The sequence below is a fragment of the Pseudorasbora parva genome, chromosome 18, assembly GCF_024679245.1.
Source record: "Pseudorasbora parva isolate DD20220531a chromosome 18, ASM2467924v1, whole genome shotgun sequence".
Lineage (NCBI taxonomy): Eukaryota > Metazoa > Chordata > Actinopteri > Cypriniformes > Gobionidae > Pseudorasbora > Pseudorasbora parva.
In genome coordinates this window covers 39,408,046-39,432,664 of record NC_090189.1, presented here as the reverse complement: position 1 = coordinate 39,432,664, position 24,619 = coordinate 39,408,046, and the positions used below count along the sequence as shown (strand labels likewise).

The following is a 24,619-nucleotide window of genomic DNA, read 5'->3' as shown; positions in this document are numbered from 1 at the left end:
GTGGTTGAGGAGATTCCCCCCTTCAATGTAAAGCGCTTTGAGTGCCTTGAAAAGCGCTATATAAATCGAACATATTATTATTATTATTATTATTATCAGTGTGTGAATTTTAGCGGCATCTAGTGGTGAGGTTGTGAATTGCAACCGTCTAAAGCTCACCCCCTTCAGAACACATAGAGAAGCTACAGTGGCAAAAATGTTGTCGTCTGAGAAAGCAGAGAGTGACTAGAGCTCTGTAGAGCAGATTAAAAATCAAGCAGACACTTTCTAAGTGTAGGTCCATTAGTATTGGTGTTCCCCAGGGATGTGTGTGTTCACCACTCTTATTTAAATTGTACACCAGTGAATACAAGAGTCACCATTCTGGGAATATCGTTGTAAAATTCTAATATGATACTGCCATTCATGGACTTATGTAAAAGAATTAGGACATTGAACATTATACCACAGAGATTGCTAAAAAAAAAAAAACACACAGTCTCGTAATTAACGTTAGAAAAACAGAGGAAATTATTTTTGATGCCAAATTAGTTGGCAGCCGCTCGTCAATCATGATCAACAACGAGCCCGTTAGACAGGTCGCCTCATACAAATACTTAGGTTTGCTTATTAATGTCAAACTTTCATGGAGGGTGCAGGTGGATAATCTGTGTTGAAAGGTGCAACAAAAAATGTACTTTTTACGGAGGCTCAGACTGTTTGGAGTTGCTCAGAGGGTCAGGCTTCTGTTTCATGATGCCTGTATTGAATCCATCATACTGTACTGTATTGGATAGCAGTCTGGTTCGGTCTTCAGTCTATATTCAAAAAAAATATTTTCAAACAGGCAGAGAAAATGACTTTGGACCCTTCTCATGTGTTTAATCCAGAGTTTGAACAGATCTAGTTGATGTTTCCGTTCTCCAAGGTTCAGATACAACCGCTATAAGACTTATTTTGTTCCTCTGGCTACAAGGTTGTTAAAGGACAACTCCGGTGAAAAATAAAGCTAGGGGTAATTAACACATGGTTACCAAGTAGATCGTTCTCTGCGTTTACATGAAAATCGAAATCAATTCGTCGAGACTGTTTTCCTAAGATGGCGTCTGTCTGTAAATGCGTAATGGGCTGTCTTTATAAAGTATCTTCTTATTAAACTGTTTGTACTCTTACAAAGCTCTCAATGCTTCGGTTTGCATGTAGGGACCCTCATTATGCGGCCGTGTTAGTGTGAGGCTATTTTGAGCCTTGTTAGTGGTATAAACTAGCGATTTAATTTGACTTACTCTGTGCCCCATAGACGAGCATTATAAGATAATATGTTTTTAGAAATAAAACTCTTTACATTCGATATTCATGAAAACGCATCCCAGAGAACCATCTACTGGGTAACCATCTGTTAATTACCCCTAGGGTTATTTTTCACCATAAGTTCTAACTCTAGTTCAAAGGTCACAATTGTGTTATTATGTATTGGTGTATTTATGTATCACTGATCTTGTTATGCAGCTTACCTGTATTCCCCAAAACAATTTTCCCTTAAAGGGGCAAAGCAAGTAAAGTATAAATTGATGCTGGACAATAAATGGAAAGGTAATTGAAACCGAAATTCAAAACCTCTAACCGATGTAATTTTAATTAAAGGTTTTTAATTCTGTTAATGCTTTCCCCTTTAAAACATATTACCGTGTGTGGTCACTTGACTCTGCCCTGTCCATTCAATGACATGGAAGCACTCAGACAAACACTGAGTCAATAACACCATGGTGAACACGCGCAGACAGCGTCCTTGAGAAAGTTTGTCAATTGTATGTATAAAGGCTTGCCAGTTTGAACATTCAAGTGATTTTACACCATTCAATAACATCAGTATGGAAAACTACATACAATTTACAGCTTTACAATTTTAGAGAGATGGTATGACTAATTCACACACCCAGTCTCACTCTCATTAACTATTTCCCTTCCAAACACAGAATTTTCCGTTATTTGTGAGAAAACAGTCTGTGTTTTCACTGTCAGATGCTAGGGGGCGCTATTACGCATCCTCTGAATGAGATGAAGAATACGCAGTAAAACAAGCGATCGTATGTAAACAGCATTTGTAAAATTACGGGATCATCAACATTGAACAGCATATAAATCAAAACTATCTAATGTTAGAGAATGAGATGAGGAGCAGGATGAGCTCCAGGACTGAAGCATTAGAGGTGTAGATGGACTCGATCTCCTCATCTGTGTTTGATCATCTCTGATCATTAATCATCATATAAATCTAATCTATCTAATGTTAGTGAATGAGATGAGGAGCAGGATGAGCTCCAGGACTGAAGCATTAGAGGTGTAGATGGACTCGATCTCCTCATCTGTGTTTGATCATCTCTGATCATTAATCATCATATAAATCTAATCTATCTAATGTTAGTGAATGAGATGAGGAGCAGGATGAGGAGCAGGACTGAAGCATTAGAGGTGTAGATGGACTCGATCTCCTCATCTGTGTCTGATCATCTCTGAATCTGATCTGGAGTCAGTCTTTTACAAAAATGTGATTTTCTCAGCTTTTTGTTCAAAATGTTGCTTTTTTATGAAACTTACCCATATTCAAGTGTTGATAAAAAGGAATGCATGAAGATAGAACAAAACGAAGTGAGTTATCATTACTCCTCATCTCATCAACTTTCCCTTGACTGTTTGATATAGAAAAGGTCATGGTAATATAAGAATATCCTGTAAGTTTCAGAGCTGAAAATTTCATTGTTAGTCAAAGAAAAGCTTTAATAGACACCAGGCCCATAAAACCATCGTGTTCGCATCTTGACGTAATCGACTGACGAAACACCGTGTGGTGTGACAGGCAGCGGGGCGAGGGACCGCGAGAGCGGGCCGGTGATTAATGTTGACAAGTGCCAGCTGCGTGGCACACCGGTCTCGTCTCGCGGCCAAGTGACGGGAGCATAAAAGGAGGAACAAGAGCTGCGGAAGACGAGAGAGGACCAGGCCTAGATTTTATGTTATGTTTTGTTTGTGTGTTTGTGGGCAGTCGTCCGTGAGGGGCTGCCCACGTTTTATTTTGTGTGTTCGCGGGCAGTCGTCCGTGAGGGGCTGCTCGCGGTTTTACTTTCATTTTGTTTATTTATGTTGAATTAAAGTTTGTTGAACGTTCACCGGTTCCCGCCTCCTTCCTTCCCATCTACGAACTGCGTTACATTGGTGCCGAAACGTCAGGGAAGATAGTAAGATATTGCACTATTCCTGGTTGTGGAAGAACACAGTCGCTGCATAAGCTTCCTTCGGATCCTAATATTAGGAATGTGTGGTTGAACTTTATTTTTAATGAAGGTCCAGCTGACGTGGGGAAGACATGTTCACTTCATTTCACTGCGGGATCGTTTGTAAACTAATCTCCGGTCGATGCTGGATTTGCAGACATTCAAGATTAAAACACAATGTTGTTTCCTCTATATTGGATCTGACAGGAATGGTACAACACACTTATGCGGGTAAAACGTGTTTTTTTATATGAAATAGTAGTTCTGGGGCTGTGTGTTTCCAGACGGGCTACCAAAACGAAAGCCCATCGGCAGGCCGATGAATCTCAAATAGTGAAATAATATTGCTTTCTTGATCTGTGCGTGTGTGTGTGTGTGTGTGCTCGCGCTTATATCCACCCTTCGGGTGGGCCAAGTAATATAAAAATAATATTCCAATCAATCGCGGGGGATAAGAAATAATTGTGTTTGTTTGATAAAGACATTTATGAGCCCTGTGAGAGAATCATTCTGGTTTCTGCTTTCAAAACAACGCCTCCCACATGTGAACTAAACTGCCATGGGAGCTGAAGCTCATTAAATATGCAAATCTTATCCAATCCTAGCCATGGGCGTTTACTTCCAAGTCTCCAGTGACACGCCCATCAGAACCCAGCGTTCAGGAGAGAGCCTCAAAACCAGTGTAGAAAATAGCCTATACTTGTTTTTGAATATAAAAACCACACAAACGTCATTAGTTGACCTCAGACAACAGTATAAAAAAATAAAAAAGCAGTTCATGACACCTTTAAAAGAGGGCCAGCTCTTTCTTTTGATATATTGCAATGCTCAGATATGCATACATTAAAATATTCTATGGGCTATTTCATTTTTGTGAAAACTATCAAAAACCCTGGCGGTGGCTTTTTTTTTTTTTTTTTTTTTTTTGCTGGAGGGGAAAGAGTTAATGCATTCAGATAACAACTCACATTGTTAATTTATTTAAAAAAAAGGAAATATCCCACCTTTAATAGTCATGCATATTTACAGTACAAATCTTGTCAGTGAACTATAAGGAAAAAAAATATGAATACAAATATTGTTCACTAATCATAATCGAAGTAGTGTTCAATTAATTAAGGTTTTGATTTTAGTTTAGTTATATCGTCCAGCTCTAGTATAAATCAGTGCAAGATGTCTACAATGGAAGATTGTGAAGGTCACCGTCCATCTTTTTTTACAGTCTATGGCACAGATCCTCCGCACAGACCTATGACCAGCTTTGGCTCCATTGTAGCTTTTTGAATCCGATCTTCTAGCAAAAGGAATTGGCTGAAATATTGAATGCTACGATCCACAATCTGGTTTCTGACTTGTGATGCAGCCTGAATCAGAGGAGATCTGTCCTCCGACTAAGCCTGGTTTCTCCATCTGTCACCTGACGGAGGTTGGGTTCTGGCTTGCTTAGTTGGGAACACTTAATATTCAACAATATTATTGATTTAACTGTAGTAAGACTATTGGATGAGAGCTGACCTGACCTGGACGATGACATCACAGTTTTCTGCAGATCTGCTTTATAGATGAAATAACCTAATTTAATAATTGATGATCTTTACACTGAACTGACTTGAGCTGAACAATGACACTATTGTCTTTTAGAGCCGAAATGAACTCATGCATCATTGAATCATTTTCCTGTTATCACTGTAAAACTGCTTTAAATCAGTCTGTATTGTATATTGTAAAATTGACTTGGCTTGATAAATATAGTTATTTTTAAAAATAGGTTATTACTGTACCTTTAAGTTTGATATCTATAATAAGTAAAACGAGTTAAACTGGCAATGTGAATATCCATAAAATATATACAGCTGCTAATTTAATTTTATGCATCTTGTGCATTGGATGTTAGCAGATTTACAGTAAACGTTGCATTTGCTAGAATGCAAAGCCCCTTTAAAAAAAGATGTTTCCCCCTGGAAATACCATTTGTGATAATGTGCGCATAAACACTGGAAGCAGATGCATTCAGATGGATTTATGGCTGCAGAGTCCTATGAAGGACAGCTAAAACAGGCCGGATGCAGCGGCTAATTTGGGATGTCTGTAGACAGATGGGAGAGGAGCAATCAGATTATTGAACCGCACAAATATATACATTTAAATGCAGCATCCAGTGGCTACAGTGTGTGCTTTTGTGATTCAGCCATTTCTGGGTTAATATGGTATTAGTGATAGTGGTTTAGTGTGGCGTCAAGATGAATTCTGCCCTGAACTGTTTTTCTAAATAGTAAATTATTGTCTTTCATGCGAGTGTAAAGTGATTAATGATAATAATAATAACAACCTCTACACATAAATTAAGCTAGCATACTGTGCTAAAAACAGATTTTGGTATACACAACCTGATGTCCAGCGATGAAATTCTGATTATTACTGCATGTAATGAAACGGTTTGATTCCTTTAGAGGAGGATATGAAAGAAAGGTATTCTTATTTTTACGGTGTTGGGATGTTGCTGTTTGTTTGGGATGAACTTAGCATCAGTAATCTAATGAATTTTGCTGTCAGACATGCTCAGTATAATCAAAAGATCTGTCAAACATCTAAAGCTGTTAAAATGGGAAAGTGGTGGTAGAAAAATGTGCCACTCTAGCCGCTGTTACAAATTACACAACCAAGATCATCATCCTCCGCCAACAAGGTAGTAGTAAGAACATTTACAGTAAATGTACCAGTTTCCCCAATGATGGTCAGGACATATTACAGCAACATGTTACAGAAACCAATTTTGGTGGCAGAGTGAAATAAACTTTCATGTGCAGAAGATATTTTCAATAAAGGATAATAGCTTATATATACTGTATATCGGGCTTGACATTAACTTTTTTGCTCAGCAGTCACTGTGGTTATTGGTTTTCCAAAGTTATCAGCATTTTCACTGGCCACAATTCTGACACTGATACTATGGGGAAAAACTGCCATATAGATATTTTTAATCTCATAATTTGTCAGCAAGAATATTAGGCTGCTGTCACTTTAAGAGCTGACGCACGGATCCATTACACTGATACACACGTGCGCTTTCTTTCTCAACTGTTTACGTTCACTTAAAACAGAACTGACTGTGTTTACGTGAATACTTGCCAAGACCGGCGTTTTGACATTATTGTGTGTGTATTTGACTGTTTAAGTGCAATAAGCAGCGAAAAAAAAAAAAAAAAAAACTGTATGTGTTTTAGCACATAATTTGAGGGAATTGGTAAAATTATGCGCAGTCCCACGCCGAAATTCAAGCCCTTCAAGGCTTTGTTAAAATATATGCGACTAAATTAATTTCTTCTCGTGGATGTAGGTTGTCTACAAACCGGAAGGTTGGTGGTTCAATCCCCGGTTCCACTTGACCAAGTGTCGAAGTGTCCATGAGCGAGACACCTAACCCCAGCTGCTCCCGACGAGCTGGATGGCGCCTTACACGGCTGACATCGCCATCGGTGTATGAATGAGTGAATGTGAGGCAAGATGTAAAGCGCTTTGGATGGCCATAGGGTCTGTTGAAAGCGCTATATAAATGCAGTCCATTTACCATGTACCACCTACCTAAGTACTGTTGCAGACCAGATACAGCCCTTCGCGACAGTGGTGTTCACTGGTGGAAGTAGCTCTTTCAGCAGAATAATGCACACTGTCACAGCACAAATTGTTCGGGCAAAGAGTTACAGGTGTTGACTTGGCCTCCAAATTCCCCAGATCTCAATCCAATCGAGCATCTGTGGTATGTGCTGAACAAACAAGTCCAATCCATGGAGGCTTCACCTCACAGGGCTTAAAGGATCTGCTGCTAACATCTTGGTGCCAGACACCACAGCACACCTTCAGGGTCACTCTTGTAGAGTTGCGCTGTTTGCAGAGGCAGCATGTGCAGGGCCTACAGCATATTAGGCAGGTGGTCATCATTTTTTGGCTTTATATGCTTTTGGGGTTTCTGAAAAAAAATCCATCCTGTGCATGCTCTGATATTTATGATAATCTTCAGTTTCATGGCCTCTTGCGCTCTCAATTAGACCGGGATGACACTTGAGGTAATCCAGCGTAATTTGAAGTTGTACATTGCCTTTATATATTTTATTTATTAATTAAATGCATGACGTTTTTATTGAACGGGTGAAATACAATGTCAAAACTTTTGAATCTAGTCTTTTTTCTGTGCCATTTTTACAACAGTTTCTCTGAAGGGTTTGAAGGATCTGACTGCACACCACTGTCAAGATTAAGCGCTGGAGCATTTCCACTGGACGTGCTTTTTAATAAACATATTGCAAATGTTGTAATTTGTTATCATTTGAACTGCACGTTACATGCAACAGTGGAGAGCACAGCTTGTTTTAACGGAAGAGCACACGTCATCTAAAAGATTGAATTTAGGTTTTATCCTTTATAGGTTTAATATTTGTTATTGGTGTGATTTAAGTATCCTCCAGTTGTGTTGAGTTGTCAGTTGTCCCTTCAGTTGAGAAGTGATGACATGCATTGTGTATTAAAATGATGAGTGGGCTAAAACATGACAGATTCTGTCAGTCATCCTTCATTTAAAATACTCACACGACTCCGTTTGAGCTCAGTGGATTATTAACACCCTGGATGGATGACCAGCGGAATATATAGTTTCACATGATCAAGAGACAGTGAAGGTTTCTAACACAATCTGTGCTCATCTCACTGTGCTTGATGGTTTCAGTAAGTACTCTGGTCATATGGAAAATGGCTACAGATCCATTTTAAACCTGTTATAATCAATGGAGCCGTCTACACTGGCATTGTCTACTAAGGCCGTTGTGGCAACATTTCTATTTCAGGTGCACTGCAGTTACCCCAGCCAAGACTTTTTGGATTCTAGAAACACAGAATGTGTGAATTACCAGCTATGTACTATATTTAGGTCTTTTTATATTTAACTACCTTCTGTCCGATTATGATATTTCTGGTCTGTTAATAAACAGTAAATACAATCTCAGCGATCATAAGTCCACTAGACATACAGTAGTGTACAGTTAAAATGGATGGTTGCAAAAAACAGGTATTTATATTGTTCTCTGATGGAGAACACCATTTAGTGAAGTCTTCTTAACAATTTAAAGAATAAAAACACATCAACACCTGGGAAGCCAGATGCTTTTGAACTTGTCACCACTACCCTAATTGCTTAATCTTAATGTGCATTGTAGTGTACTTCACAACTTAAAATTTATATATATACATTGTAATAATGTAAATGTAATGTCAAATGAAAAGTTTTAAAGCAGCACTTGGCAACTTTTGCTCTCGGGGTCCCCCTACAGTTTGGAAAAAATAATGTCCTCAACTGCTGTCGTAAGCTCTGTCATCCTACATCAGGGGATGCCATCGCGCGTGCATTTGTTGACATGACAACCCTGATAGCCCTGAACTAGTGATGCATGGGTCGTCTCATAACCCGAGGACCCCGTATGTCTATTTAATGGTCGCGGGTGCGCGGCGGGTTGTAAAAATATATACAGTGGTGCGGGGCGGGCCAAATAACTTAATCAAAGCGGCGCAGAGGGTCGGTGCAGCACTAACAGTTCCCCTGAACACTGCAGGAGGAGTTCACATGCAGGTGTTCTTCTGGCGGCGCGTGTGAAATGTCTTCATCAGGTACAGTCAGTGGCATATGTTTCAGCATGTCATATGAATATAATTTCATGGGCTTTATTTTTTTCAAACGCCAAATAATCACGATGCTCACGTTTACAAGCCAGCGTCATTATAGTAGTCTATTGGTTACCGTTTTACAGAATCTATGATACTTCAGTTCAATATTTGAGTGGTCGGTAATCACCGTAACAAGCAGGACAGCATCGGTCGGGCACGCCTCATTCAGCTCACGCCAACGAGCAAACGCTGGTCACATGTTGATCCTCGTCCTGCCTTTAATCCCATCACTTTTTCATTTCCTCTTATTGCTTTCCTCCAACAAAACCTTTTCTTTCTTATTTGTCTCTGCTGCTTCGGACATGACTATATTATCCGACGAACAAAGTTGGGCTCGCACGCCCGAATGTAAGGAAGTGTGTGTGTTGGTGGAAGTGACGTATATGCCGTAAAGCAGTCGAATTTTGTAGTTCTTTTTGTTCTCGGGTTACGACCCGAAACCCGAAGTTTAAAAGTACGATTAAAAACGATACAGACCCCATCAGGCTATGGCAGACGTGTCATTCAACCTATTGTAAGTCGATGTATCATCACAAGAGTCTTGAAAATATATTATGAAGGTTGAAAAGTGCTACCTAGTGCTGCTTTAAATATGTAAGGAATAATTGAAAACAGGCCAATGAATTATTATTTTAAAAAATGCATTGTTTTTCAATAATTCAATGGCCAATTCAATTATTCCTTTTATGCTATGGTTACCACACCTCAAAGCATTGTTCAGATGATTTATTTAAAGACATTTGTCATGCTTTTGTCCTTAAAACACTCTTGTGTATAAGAAAAATTTCTTATGCATCTCATCCCAAACCTCTGATGCTAATTCCAAAACACCATTTTAGAGCTAATAACAGAAGTTTGAGCCATTGATAGCAGACTAATGCAGTTATTAATGCAGTTATTAATGCTGTTATTAATGCAGTTATTAGAGAGGTTTGAATTACCTGAGTCTGTGTCTCTCAGTGTTCAGTAGCGTCTCTACTAATAGTGAAAGTGTAAGTTGATCTGCTTCAAGAACGGCACCGTTATTACCTCACTAGTGAGAAGTCATGTCGCGTTTAAGTTGTTAAACTATTCTACTGATTAACTTATCTGAGCGGCACTGACAACACGTTTCTGTAAGAGTATGTGTCCGTACAGTGTGTGTGTTTGCGTTTGAGCAGGAGAAAGAGTATGAGTTTGAGTCAGACCTGTTTTGATCCCTTAATTTTTAAGGGCTAAATTGTCACTATGGACTTTTTTGCAACGAATAACAGAACTTAAGGGAAATCTCGAGTAATTAAGGGAAAATACTTAATGCCAGCCTTAAAGTTCCTTAAGTGGAGCCTTATTTTTTTCTTGCAAGCCGTGTTTCACTGACGATACCCATTTACATTTATATTTTTTCATTTAGCAGACACTTTTATCCAAAGTTTATCCTTAACCTTATAACTAAGGGCTTTGTTAACTTAAGGGCGTTCATGATGCAACCAGGCCCAGACTATCATACTGAGGCCAGAAAGCAACCACCTAACACCGCCTTAAAGATTAAAATGATTTGAAACAACCCTTTCACATTTTGCGGTCCGTTTAGGTGATGTTAGGTGCTCTTATTTTCAGTGCACATTGCTTTGTCATATTCTTCATGCTGTCTTGTACCACCAGTAATTAGTACTTGTATTTATTTTGCCCTTCTAATTGTGACGTATGCTTAGTGGTTTCAGGTGGCTGGTGTGTGTGCTGTACAGTTAGGTAAGCTCTAGCTTCATTCACAATCTCTTAATCACCGTTATGCCTCATCATAATCATTCACAATCTCTTAATCATCAGTAATAATGCCTCTACATAGTCTGCTTATGTAATGAAGGTCTTGAGTTAGTGCTGTATGTCTCTCTCTTGCGTTGTGCTTGGCTGTGAAGCGTGGTTGACACTAGCAACATCCCCTGTCGTTTAGTATAGTCAGCAGCCTAGATTTAGTCTCTTAACCGCTTGTGTGTCACAGCATGTGTGTGTGGGAGACTGGTTTACTGCACGTGTTGTCAAGGCAACTCTATGCTGTCGGTAGCTTCTGCAGATTACAGTTGTCTCCTCAAACATTAAATGCTATAGGAAAAAGAAAAGCTTACTAATAGTACTAGATACTAGTTTTTTTTAAACAATATTTTTACTAGTTCTTTTGATTTGTCTACTAACGATATCCAGCAATGTACTTGCATATATAAGAAACTATTTTATTATATGTATTTGTTTGTATAGATCTGTAGGTTGTCGGGACATATTAAAATTTTGTAATCCAGCATGTTGGTGATTTTTGCTATTATTTTGTTAAATGCTTCCTTATTTTTTTCTTTATGTTCTCTTTTTCTGCTTTAAAGGGCTGATTGATTATGATTTGTGTAGTGTTGCTGTTTTAGCATAAACAATGTAAAGGGAGATATTTTCTTAACAGAAACAACCTTTTAAACACAAAGGGACATCACTAACCCTAACATTTACATAAACCCCGCTTCCGGGAACATGCAACAAAGGGGGTGAGATTATCATGACAGAATATGCTAATCAAGGACTTGAAGATAGTTAACTCATAAATTCCTCAACTATCCAGTCAAAAACGATAGATGTTGTCTCTTCTTCTTGAGTCTCTCCATCATTGTCCGACTCGGGTTTGATCATAAAAGGTAGAACAGTTTCATGGCCTGTCTGCAAGAGGTAACCAGAGCTGCTAACTGGAGCTCTTGAAGCTCCGCCCCATGAGCAGCAGCTCATTTGCATTTAAAGGCACACACACAAAAACGGCACGTTTTAGCTCACCCTCAAAAAGTGACAATTTTAACATTACCTGGGGTGTTTTGAGCGGAAACTTCACATACATACTCTGGAGACATCACAGACTTATTTTACATCTTGCAAAAAGGGGGAAATCAACCACCCCTTTAAGATTTTGTTTTTAAATGTTTTTTCTTCTGATTTTCTGTTTGTTTAGAATTTTTTTGTATATATTTTCCCCCTCTTTTTTTCTTTTGTAAATTGCATCATTATTAATTTCATATAGTATGTTGTTCAAATATGTTTTTTGGATTGTTAGTAGACCCTTGTTTGGTTGGCCATGTGATCAATGTAGTCATGTGACTCCTCATATTAAGATGGCTCATGGGCTGCGTTTAACTCCACTTTTAGACACACTTCCCCTCTGGAAAATCTTTGCCGCTATTTTGAAGTGTGTTTTACTTCATCACGACGGAAAGGGACGTTTATTTGGACAGACCCTCGACCCCTCAAGTCTCAACATGTAAACTTCAGGCAGATCCATAGACCACAATGCACCATGATTATGACATCACAGCAGATCACACTTAATTCACCCCCACCCCACACAACTCTAGTCTATGATATTGGAGTTATTTTGACATTTAACTGCATTTAATACTTTTAGCTACCTTAAGCTAACATTTTTACACATTTATAGTTTATATTATTGCTATCATTTTTGTATTATATTTAACTCAAATATATTTAATATTTGTTTTATATGTATTTTTACTATTACACAGGTCTATAGAAGGGTGCGTAAACAAATTTATAAGGAAAAATATATATATAAAAAATAAATCAGCACCATATCAGATTCCAAGTGATCAAGAGCTCATAATGAAACACATTTCAAGGGTTTTGCCAGTAGTGGGCTCTCGTGCAACATAAGCAATGACGTACATCCGAGTGAATACGATTAAAGTCCCTTTCATGGAAAGTCTGTTCAATCGGCGGCCATATTTGCAATGCCTCTGGGCAGCTATTTCAGGCAAGACCAAGTCCTATCTATTTGAATGGGGGAATCCTTGAATCTCAAAAACTGCTTACCGATCTCACAAATAAATAGCATATTTCAAATTTGCAACAAAATCTAACATTAACTACTCCATAAATGTTGTTTCCTATTATCAAATAACATATTTTTTAGGCTTGACCAGCCAATGCGCATGTGCAGTCCTAAGCGCGAGTCTCTTGTTTCTATGGGAACCGGAGCTTCTAACAACAGCTGCAGGTGTGAAATTAGTAGGTTATCTCTCGCACCACATCAGCCTTCAAAGTGATCTTACACCTTTTCATGTTACATGACTAGTTGCTGTTAATTGTTCGGTTTGATTATGTAACTTCTTTGTTGTTGTTGTCAATCCAGAGCTGATTGTTGTACACCTGCTTGTTTATTTGTTATCATGAACAGGCCGATTGTTTTTGTACTACATTGTAAAGCGACCTTGGGTTCCTGAAAGGCGTTATAAAAAATAAACATATTATTATTATTATTATTTGAAATGACTTTACTAATCAGCGATTGGCTCTTTTACTTTAGAAGGCGGGATTATTCCGCCATATTGCATGTTGCATAGTGGTGGAAATTTTGATTCTTTTAAGAGAGTCGTTCATTTTCAGTTCGTTCACCAAAATGATTCATTCAGATTCGTTCATTGATTCGTTCAGTAATATTTTTTGTTTTAAATATTACACAAATATGACCGCAGGTGACGAAAAAGAGTGTTTTATGTGTAATGTCTTAAGTCAACGAACGTATTTACTTACAAAAAAACTGATTTGGCTTTATTAAATTGTGCATAATCTACTCATTAAATAAAATAAGTCTAAATAAGTGGTTCAGATGACCAAAGTATGTTTTCTTGCATGATTAACATTTAATTGTTTGGTCAGACATTTAGACATTCATATATCTGGGATTATGGTAATCTCTCTCTCTCTCTCTCTCTCTCTCTCTCTCTCTCTCTCTCTCTCTCTCTCTCTCTCTCTCTCTCTCTCTCTCTCTCTCTCTCTCTCTCTCTCTCTCTCTCTCTCTCTCTCTCTCTCTCTCTCTCTCTCTCTCGTTCAGAGCTGGTTCATTTAGTTCACGAACGAGAAGTACCAGTTCGTTCACGAACAAGATCTCTCTCTCGTTCAGACTCAAAACAGTGACTCGGTCAGTGAAGTTTGTTTAGTAGCTCAGAATGCTATTTACTGACGGGACACACAAGATCTTTTAAACCATAGGCCACTGTCACATTTTTTAATGTTTTACAGTTTTTAGAGAAGTGCATGAGATGACTCAAACGTAATGAAGAAAACGGTTTAAACATAAAATAAAATACAAACACACTTTACTTTACTCTGTAGTAATCATTTAACAATCAACCTCCATTATTACACTGTTTTCATTACAGTGGTAAAGTGTACATTTCTTTCTTTTCTGCAAATATGCCACCTACACGAGCCGAGCTGTTCGCTATCAGTATCCTTCAACAACTGGTTCATTTCGTTCACGAATGAACGACATGTAGCCTACCAATTCGTTCACGAACGAGATTTCTCATTCAGAGTCAGACTCAATGGTCAGTAAAGGGCGTATTCGTTCACTGAATTCAACAAATCACATGCTCCGTCACATCTCATACTCGAACGCTATTGGCTTGAGGTTTTATCATTATTTGACACAATGAAACAGTCGACAGCGCTGCGCATGCGCTCGCTGCTAATAGCGCCACGCTGCGGGGGAGGGAGGAATTTCACTTCAGTGAACGAGCAACATGAGTCAATAGACTACACGTGAACGAGAACGATTTGTTCACCTAAAAGATTCGTTCAAAAAGAACGATTCGTTCACGAACGTAACATCACTAATGTTGCAGTTTCGCCCAGTCATAAGTAGTAGGAGTGAACCGTCTTTCTGTATCCATAGCCTTTGATGAGCTGGAGGAAAGTTATCAAGAGAAGGGCATACAAGATTTGACTTACACGCAGCCCTGGATGAATCAGCATTTTTGAACAAAGCAAATCTAATCAATGATTTAATGACAAATACATTTTTTAACAGTCACTTGTCGCCACCTACTGGTGTAACAATGTAATTGATACAAGGATTATTTGAAGCACCAATTTACTTTCAGAGAGGGGATCTGCTCTATTGCGCTCTCACGCTAATTTACCCTGTTTTGTAAATTCTGGCCCTATGTGTCTGTGAAACTGTTTCACATCTATACATGACAATGTTTTTATGGACAGAGGCGAATCTTTATCGTTTAGGAATCGTTTAGATCGAGTAGGTGTCGAGCGGAATCAAATTTGTGATTTTTTAACCGCTTATTTGTGCAGTGTGAATGCTAGTTGGGCTGTTGCTCTGTTATTATTGTTACTGTAAATCTAAATAAAAAATGTGTTTCCATTTACCCCCACAGGTATTCTGACTGCAAGGATAATGAGGAAAAGACGGAACTGGAAATGACAGTGTAACTTGAAGTGATGGATAATAAGAGTGTTTGAGGAACCCCTACAACTGACCCAATGGCAAAGAAAGGCCGCGCCAAGGGCGAGAAGCCTGAAGCACTCATCTCTGCCTTACAGGCGGCCAATGAAGATCTCAGGTCCAAATTAACCGATATTCAAATTGAACTGCATCAAGAAAAATGCAAGGTAGGCACATTTACATAGGGTACTAGCGAATCTCAAAGTGTAGCATTCACAATGAACCTTCATACCCTTTGCCAAAATATTCTGCTATTTTTAATATTCAGTGCATGCCTTGGATCCCTTTCAGTTTACAGTACATGAACAGTTTTCACAAACTATATGCCAAAACAACGGATGGTAGCACTTTGTGTGCATCAACTTTTAGGCCTGGTTTCACAGACAAACCTTAAGTCTAGTCTCAGACTAAAATGCATGTTTGAGTTGTTTTAACTGAAAGCAATTTGCACTGATATATATTAAAATATGTCAGTGTCATTGTTTTGTCTCCAGATGCACACCAGTAATATCTTTTTTCTAAGGCATGTTTATAAAAGATACTTAAATGCCCTAAATTGAACTAAGGCCCTTGAATCAAATCCCTGTCTGTGGAACCAGGCCTTAATAGATTAGGCCAGATTTAAGGTACTGATTTTTTGTCCAACACATATAGTGGCTAAATGCAATATCACCAAAAACACTAGCACTTGTGGCATAGCTATTCATGAACTAATTTGTGCAGGTGACCAAACTGGAGCGAGACAAGGTGCAGGAAGGCAAGCGCATTCGCGAACAGGAGCAGCATCGGCACACTGTGGCGTTGACAGAGCAACGGGCCCGCTGGCACGAAGAGAAGTTAAAGGAACTCGCTGCGCTGAGGGAATCGCTAACACGGCAGCATGAACAGGAAATAGCCCGTACGGCTAAGATCAAAGAAGGCGAGATCCAGCGCTTACGGACCGCACTTAGTGCACTGCGCGATGGCAGTGGCGAGAAAGTACGCACTGCGCTAACGCTAGAGGCCAGAGAGGAAGCCCGGCGATTCTTTGACCAGGAGCGTGTAAAGCTGCTGCAAGAAATAACAGAGCTGAAGTCTGTCAAACGACAGACGGATGAAGCGCTTAGCACTATGATTATAGCCGACAAGATGAAGGCAGGCGACCTGCGCACTGAACATCAAGCGCACCAGGAACAAATTACCAAGATCAAGTGGGACTGTGAGCGAGATATTCGTCGACTGGTAAGCTATCATTCTTATTCTTAAAGTGGAAATGTCTAATATCTTCTGTGGTCCCAATGAGCTATCATGTAAGGCCCTGTTTACACCAATGTGTTTTGGTCGATCAGATCACAAGTGGACGGGGTTAAATACAGATCTCTAAAACGCTTTGAGCTTGTCCACTTTAGTCCTCTTCCAGAGTGAGCTGAAACTCATTGGTCCGGATTGCTTTGGTAGTGTAAACGCTCCTGTGGTCAAACGCACTGGAACAGCCTCTAAAAGACGCCCTACTCTCCTCTACTGACCTAATGCTAAACATTATGGGACGAGCGCTAGCCAGACGGGATTTAAACTCTCGGCTGGAGACCCAAGTTTGGTTTGAAGATGAGAAACGTCCCGAGCTCAATGTTCTCTCTCCATTCCTGATTTCTAACACACACTCACAGCGTTCGGCTGGTCTTGAGTCTGTCAGAGCAGAAACTAAAGCTGATGCTCTCCGTGTGTTTCTCCGTCGTCTCTGCTAGTGTTCGTGTGTAAATTACATGAGCTTATTTCATCCATTAGATCTAAAGATCTGAAAAACACCGCCCATAGACCCTCCCCTCGAAGAAATCAGGACAGAAGAGGCTGAAAGTGGACAAAAGAGACAGATTAAGGCCCCGTCCACACGGAGACGTGTTTAGCTGTATACGTATTCATTTTGTACCATATCAGCGTTTCGTCCACACGGACCGGGTCCCAAAGGGGATAAATCTGAAAACGATCATCTTCCATTTTCGTGTGTACAGCGAATCCGTATATTTTCTGAAGCGGTGATGTCATCACACTACGTCCAGCACGGTGAAAGACTAAAGGGCTACAACTGCGGGCACTGGGCATGCGCACATCAATATCGCGTCATTTAATTACCGTATCTGCATTATTGTAAGGGTATTCTTTGGGTTGGGGTAGGTGTAGGCATTAATTAAACACATCTGTTAAGTAGCAAATGTATTTATTGTTATTTTATCGTGAGATTTTGCCTCACCTCCTACCACTGCTATACCTCTTCTAGCCACAACTCTTCTTCTCCGTTTTTAGTGTATTTCTGTGGCAGAATTACAGCGCCACACACTGGCCTGGCATGCGCACTACATCGTTTTTAGTCAGTTTCGGTAATCTCGTGTGGATGCAGATATTTCTTGAAATGAGTAAAAAAAAAAGATCAGATTGGGAAAGCGCTGGCTTCGTGTGGATGGGGCCTAAAACTCCAGCTGTAAACGGGAACGGGCCTCATCAACTCGTGATCCGATCCACCAAAACGCATCTTAACACCAGGTGTATAAATGGCCTAAGATTTAATATAATGTGTTGTATTATGTATTATAGGCATATATATATACAACATTATGTTGTAGTGTTCAGTGCTAACGACCCATTGGACTAACCCAGTGGGATCTTTGTTAAATTGTCCAGGTGGATGAGATCAAGGCAAAAGACAGAACAATCTTCTCGCTGGAGAAAGAGCTCGAAAATGCGTCAGGCTTCATGCAGAAGTTGCAGCTACAGAAGGATGCGCTTGATGAGCAGCTGTTTCTGGTGAAAGAGGCAGAATGCAACCTGGGAAGCCCAAAAAGAGAGATCCCCGGCCGCGCGGGCGATGGAGCGGAGCATTGTGGGAGTCCGGTAAAGAAACTCTTTTTGCAGAATCTACGAATGCACATACACAAATGCACGTTCAAATACTCAGATGCATTTGTTCTTGAAATATAAGTAATTTCAGTCTTAAACATGTTGTCTACTACTCAAAAATTCAAATATTAAACCATCCCATTTCTGCGTAAGAGTAAAGACCGAAAGGTTAAGCTTTAATTTTGATAGTCCACTTTCAACATTCAACAAACTATACAGTAAGTATGTTTGCAGCTACATTAGGGTATTAGTAGACTGTTAGGTCAGCTGTTAGGTTAGGTTAGATTAGGCAAGCACCAAATGTGAGTAAAAACTGGCATTCGCAATTATATAAAAAAAGTGTTACTCGGCAGTTTGCCTCATGAAGGTGAACAAATATGAACGACGCTCTGGAAAATTGACGGGCCTGTGCTGCATCGGCAAGTTATCAATATACAAAACCCTATCTCTTATCCTTTACATATAAAACATTTGATGCATATTAATATGTGGTTCAGACAATAAGTGTGCATATATATGATTATCACTGTAATGCAATTAAATATGACATAAAACACAACCCAGTCTCTTTTTGATAAATGTCGGTTTTTAATGATCAATAATAGCCATTAAGTAAAAGTTATTAGAAGCTATACAAGAAATAAAGCGAACAATTCATTCAAACAAAGTCAGTGCTGCAACGTTAAAGTTAAATATCCTAAAAATATAAAGTTATGAAACTTCTCTTTGCCCTCAGCCAAAACGATTTGCAAGGCAACAAATGATAGATTCATGAGCCCAAAGATCTGCGGTTATATCAACACAAGATGAATTATATCTCATGTTTAACCACTACAGACATCAGAGCCAGCGGCAGACGCCAGAAGGGCTAGCCGAGGAAAGGCTACTCTCGCCGGGGTTAAAGAGCGCTGAGCGACTGGATCTCACAACTCTCAAAATGGCAGATAACATTTTGAAATAGGTGCTCTCTTTATAAATAAACCACATATTTGAGCTTTAAACAGCTACATTCTCGCCTTAAAAACAGTCTTAAAAACAGTCATTTCGTGACACATTAACAGTAGTATTTTTAAATTACGTGGGTTTCTCATCCGCTTTTGATGCTTGCTGGTCAGTTGTGCGAGATGCATTCTGGGATACCGGTCTGTCTTTACTCTACACAAGTCACCCCTCAATGCATCCTCGATAAAAGGGGCGGCTCAAGGATACATCTGAGGATTTAAACTGTACTTGGCTAGATGTGAACTTTGTATTGGAACAGCGACCGATGACGATTGACAAGTCCATGAGAGCACAAGTACAGGCAAGAACGCACATTGAGAAACGGCCCATGTGTGTCAGTGTCTGTATATTAGATCTGTGTATTCTCTCTTAAAGTGACAGCAGTCTAATATTCTCTAATATTCCTGCTGCTATTGTTAATGTTAATCAAACAACAAAAGAAAAATTACACACTGCTCTTGACTGAATAACTGTTGTAATTTAATAATGATGAATTAATAAGGATGTAATAAGGATGAATTAATAAGGATGTTTAATTCATACAGTGAAGACTATATAGCCTGACAAACCAGCCCTACATCAAGATGTTTGGTCTGGGAACTCACTGTTGGCAGGGCTCAATCAGAGAGGCGGGATAAAAGGTTGTCATTCAAATTCCCTCTGCACGCAATAAGATAGCGCTGCAACCAACCACCGTTTCCGAACACATCTTATTAAAGAAGGACTTTAGTGCCGTTCTTTGTTCTTTTCTCAAAAAAACTTTTTAACTCCAAGCTTTAGCAGTCTCAGCCAAAGCCGATTGAAAGTCCGCTGTTCGCCAGCAGCATCCATCTTCTCATTATTTTAAGCCCAGACACCAACTCTATACACAATGTAATTTGGCCTGACTTGACTTTGGTTTTTCAAGCTTGCAAGCCAACTAGATTAATCTATAATGAATTTCAAGTTACTAGATGAAATACATTTGTTGCCGCTAGGGTGTGTCTAGATTTGGCTAAAGACTATGCAGTGTTATTTTACATTTAATTGCTTTGTTACATTACATTTAAGTACCTGAAAACTACTTTCAGATCTACCTGAAAAGCACAGTTTGTTTTATTTGTATCTTTATAATATTATATTTATTTGTGCTTTTGCTTTTTATTACTGACTGTTTCTTTAATAATGTTTTAAATGTATATTAGTTAGGCCATTTAGCCTGACGTGGTCATACTAAATTCTAGTCAGAATATGAGTCTGAAACTGCTCCATTGGGCTGTGATTATGGGGCGTGTTTCAACCGAACCAGGTAAGACATCAATTGGATAGACCTACAACCAATCAGAGCAACGCAGCGACGCATTGTCAAATGTCAACAGAGCTCAACTGCACTGTGTTGCCAAGTCAGCATTCTTTTCCCACGCGGGTTGTTTCCCATGTCCGTGGGTTGAAGCGCCTATTATGTGATATATAGACCCATGAGTGCGAATTTTAGCAGCCAACCTTGCCAAAATAACACACATTTTACCCCCAAACGCCATTTTTTCCCCGGAGAACCCCCCGAGAAGTTATTGTTTAGGGCTAGTAGATGGCGGGTTTTGTTGTAAAAACTTGGCAACCCTGTCTGCACGTGTGCTGAAATCAGGCTGGAATACACGATTTTTGCCGGTGTTATAAAAAATAAAAGAATTTAATGATACACAGAGTACTTACCCAACATGATCATCATTTCTGAGAGAAATTGTGAATGTGATGCAGATACAAACAAGCTCTCCGTTCAGGATTCGAACAAATATAATCCAAGCCCCTTTGATGACGTGATGATTACATTACTGTTGATCATCTGTCCGTCATCGTCTAAAGCCCGCCTTGATGATTTCATTGGTCCGGACGGTTTCTGTTCGGGGATAATTACTCCGCTGTGGAGCAAGGCCAGACCGAACTGCTCGACCTAAAATTTTGTGGGCGGGGCTAAGTTCGGCTGGCATCCAGGCTATAGGCCATTAGCTGTGGTATCAAAATTAGAATAGAGAATTGTGACTTTTCACTGTTATCTAAAATGTTGGTGTCATTACTGGAACTGAAACCAGCCATTAAAACATATTTATGGCTGGTACATTTTCTGAAGTCACCGGCCTTTGACAGGTGAGAAAAAACAATTGCTTCAGGCCCTGTCTGTTGAGGAACATCGAAATAAAGAGTTAGCAGATATGAAGCTACCAATACTCCAATAATGACTGCTAGATGACAGTAGTTGCTTACAGCTATAGAATGTCTGAAGTGGACCATGGAAATAAAGGGTAACCAAATGAAAGGTTAGGGCTAATCTAAATGGTTCAATGTCAATTATTGTACGATTAATGAAGTGTGACTGTTTCTAGCCAGTTGATTGACTGTCTTAAAAGCAAGTGCTCTTTCTCAGAAACAGCCACACACACACAAACGCTGATGCGTTTGACTGGCACTGTGCCAGCTTTGTTCCCAGTGTATCTGTTAATATTGTAAACATTTTACGTAGCTGCATAAATGTTCCTTTATTGCACAATATACGTTATGTGTGTCAAGCTTGAAAATGTTAAACATGTGTTTTTAGGACATGAGAAGAAACCAGAAGCGCATGAGTGAACTTAAAGCCACCATTCGTAAGCTGGAGGACCGCAATTCAATCTTAGTGGATGAAAGAAATGAGCTGGTAAGTTTCAAGGGGTCTGTCTCGGATGAGTTTTCCTGTATAAACAGTATGGGAGAGTGGCGGGTAAGATGAGCCATTTTTTTACTTATGTGGTGTTCAAGATAAGATAAAATAAGGCAGACGTTCAATGAAAGTATCTAAAGTAATTCAGGAGATTTTTAAATGATCAGAATGCATTTTAAATGGTTATAAATATATGGCTTCTTATAATTATTTTTCTCTTGTGGCTCAATTTACCCCAGGTTAGGGGTAAGTTGATCCGGGTCAGTGGGTAAGTTGCACCATCTGGGTGTAAACAGACCATCTGACTGAATCTGAATCAAACCCATGTGAGATTGTAAAGATAATTTACCTCCTTTAAAAACACCTTCAATGATCACATTTCCTTTTACATACAGTCATATTTCTTTTCTCAAAGCTAATTCAAACAACATAAAACCAACCGATGAAAGTGACATCTCAATGTCTTTAATTGTTTGCATTTCTGAAACAATATGTTGGACACTAAAGTTGTAACCTTCCCAAAAACAAAAAACAAGTAAAAAAAAACAAAAAAAAAATATGACATAAAATAAAAACTGAATTAGAAGAATGAATGAATGTCATTGAAACTAATAAACATTGTAGTCAAAAGGGTCTTGTCATTGTAGTTTTTCTGCCATATTGAACATGTAAGGTCATTAGAGAATGCAGCTGGAAATATATATATATATATATATTTTACATATATATATATACATCTTCTGGGTCTGATCAGAGGAGGATTTGCTGAATTTGTACCTCATTCCTATCAAAATTACGGCAACAATTTTGTTTTTGTAAAGAAAAAAAGCCTTCCGGTGGTTTAATTTACCCTACAACATTTGGCTCATTATGCCCCATAGCTGCCATTTTTGATAAAACTAGCTAGCTTACCAATTCAGGTGAATATTACGCTAAAAACATACTTATACATTGCTAAATCACCAATATGGATAATACATATTGTAGACCTGGACATATTTGTTTTGATGTAACAGCCATTACATCTGTTCTGCTAAAATTGTACTTCGACAAGCCAAAAAGAGTTTTTAAAGTAAACGGGTGCCTTCCACGCCTGCCATGTTCACAGTCTGGCAGAAACGACAAGTGTTTCCAAAAGAAAATATATGGTCACATGACAATAAAAGTGTACAGTTGCCAAAATTAATGGGGTGGGTCAACTTGCCCACTGGCTCATCTTACCCCACTCTCCCTATGCATCCTCTTTTATGTGTGGTCTTTTGTCGATGAATAATTCACCCTGATTTGCTCCTCTCAGTTGAAGCGTGTTCGGGAAACAGAGAAACAGTGCAAGCCGTTACTGGAGAGGAACAAATTATTAAGTAAGAAAAATGATGACCTCAGCCATTCGCTTCAGAGGATGGAGGATAAGCTTAAATCCATAACCAAGGAGAATCTGGAGATGGTGCGTTCCTCTGCTAGTCACTATAACTTTATGTGTCCAGACTATTTTATCTGCGTTTTAAAGTGCAGGTTTGTGATCACAGTTGTAGTGTGTGATTAAATGTACTACGTCAGTGTATTACCGAACGCTAACAAAGCACAGAAAGACATTATAATATTGTGCTTACATTTTAATTTCACCACAGACAGTGACATTTTGATTACTTTGATTGCTCAAGCTGGTCAAGCATCTGTATCTACTGAACTTTAAATGCATATTACTGTCATTTAGACTCATCATAGATCACATAATGTTTTGAAGCATTTTTACTTGTGTATTTATTTAGCACAATAATCACTTGTGTTCAGATTACTGAAGATAAACTACTACCGTTCAAAAGTATAATCAAGATTTGTTTTACGTTTTTTTAAAATTCTCTAATGATCACCAAGTTTGCATTTAGACTATCTATTGAAAACAGTAATATTGTGAAATATTAAAGCTCCAGTCCGTAACTTTGTGCACTCTAGTGGTTAATAAACAGAACTCCATGCGTCTTGCGGAAGAACATTGCAGCCGGAGCTACTTCTCTCTGTCTATGTCTATGGCGGATCACGCAGGGACTGTGCTCCTCCGCAGCTGTACCTACCAGTCTGGCCTGAAATAGTCCCAATATAAATACTTATTATTAGTGTACCATAATGATTCAGGGTAAGACAAAAACACGGTTTGGAAAATGGATTCATGTTGTACATTCTCATTATATATTTTTTGTAAATCTTGAACACAAAAAACGCTACGGACAGCAGGTTTAACTAAAAAAAGTTAACCTTAACGTTTTTCAACGTGGATTCTCGCTGTTGCTTTAGCATTTACTATAATGGCAAAAATGTATTCTAAATGCGATTTACACAGTGCTATTTTTCAACTTGTTCTCATGTGTTAGGTAGTAAAGGATGCAACAAATTACCACGATCTAGCAACTTAACTGGCCTCCAGTTCGCGGATTATTCAGGCGCCTGGATTGGTTATTACAATTACAGAAAGCGTGACATGTCTGGATATTTACCTCCATAATTTGATAATCATTGGATGATCACCTCAAAATCTCGTGTTAAACTATAAACAAAGCATTCACTGCTTTCAGCATGTGGAAATAACTCAACGGTTGTTGCAGAATGCATTCATCCTGTTGTGTTATTAATGTTTTGATGCATTCAGAAGGAAAAGATTACATCCCATCCTCCACTGAAGAAACTCAAGTCTCTGAATGATCTGGATCAGGCCAATGATGATCAAGAGATCGAGTTCCTCAAGCTGCAGGTTCTGGAGCAACAGAGTATGATCGACGAGCTGACACGAGTGAGTACTTCCTGTGAACACCAGGCAGAAGACACAGAAGTGAGCACTGAACACTCATGCAT

General features: G+C 39.0%; 1 protein-coding gene across 8 annotated transcripts in view; it reads left to right on the top strand.

Moving 5' to 3' along the window:
* The window catches only part of jakmip2 (janus kinase and microtubule interacting protein 2), a 59,326-nt gene that overhangs the window by 6,073 nt on the left and 28,634 nt on the right, over positions 1-24,619 (top strand). For 2 of the 8 annotated variants that reach the window (XM_067423030.1, XM_067423037.1), the window contains exons 2-7: positions 15,158-15,392; positions 15,949-16,446; positions 17,881-18,090; positions 21,671-21,769; positions 23,070-23,216; positions 24,417-24,557. In XM_067423030.1, the coding sequence (XP_067279131.1) occupies positions 15,264-15,392; positions 15,949-16,446; positions 17,881-18,090; positions 21,671-21,769; positions 23,070-23,216; positions 24,417-24,557 (1,224 nt within the window). In that variant the 5' untranslated portion in view covers positions 15,158-15,263. Of the gene's footprint in view, positions 1-10,663; positions 10,692-12,116; positions 12,240-15,157; positions 15,393-15,948; positions 16,447-17,880; positions 18,091-21,670; positions 21,770-23,069; positions 23,217-24,416; positions 24,558-24,619 lie in introns of all 8 variants that reach the window. The other 6 variants (XM_067423034.1, XM_067423032.1, XM_067423033.1 and 3 more) reach the window with 6 other exon arrangements.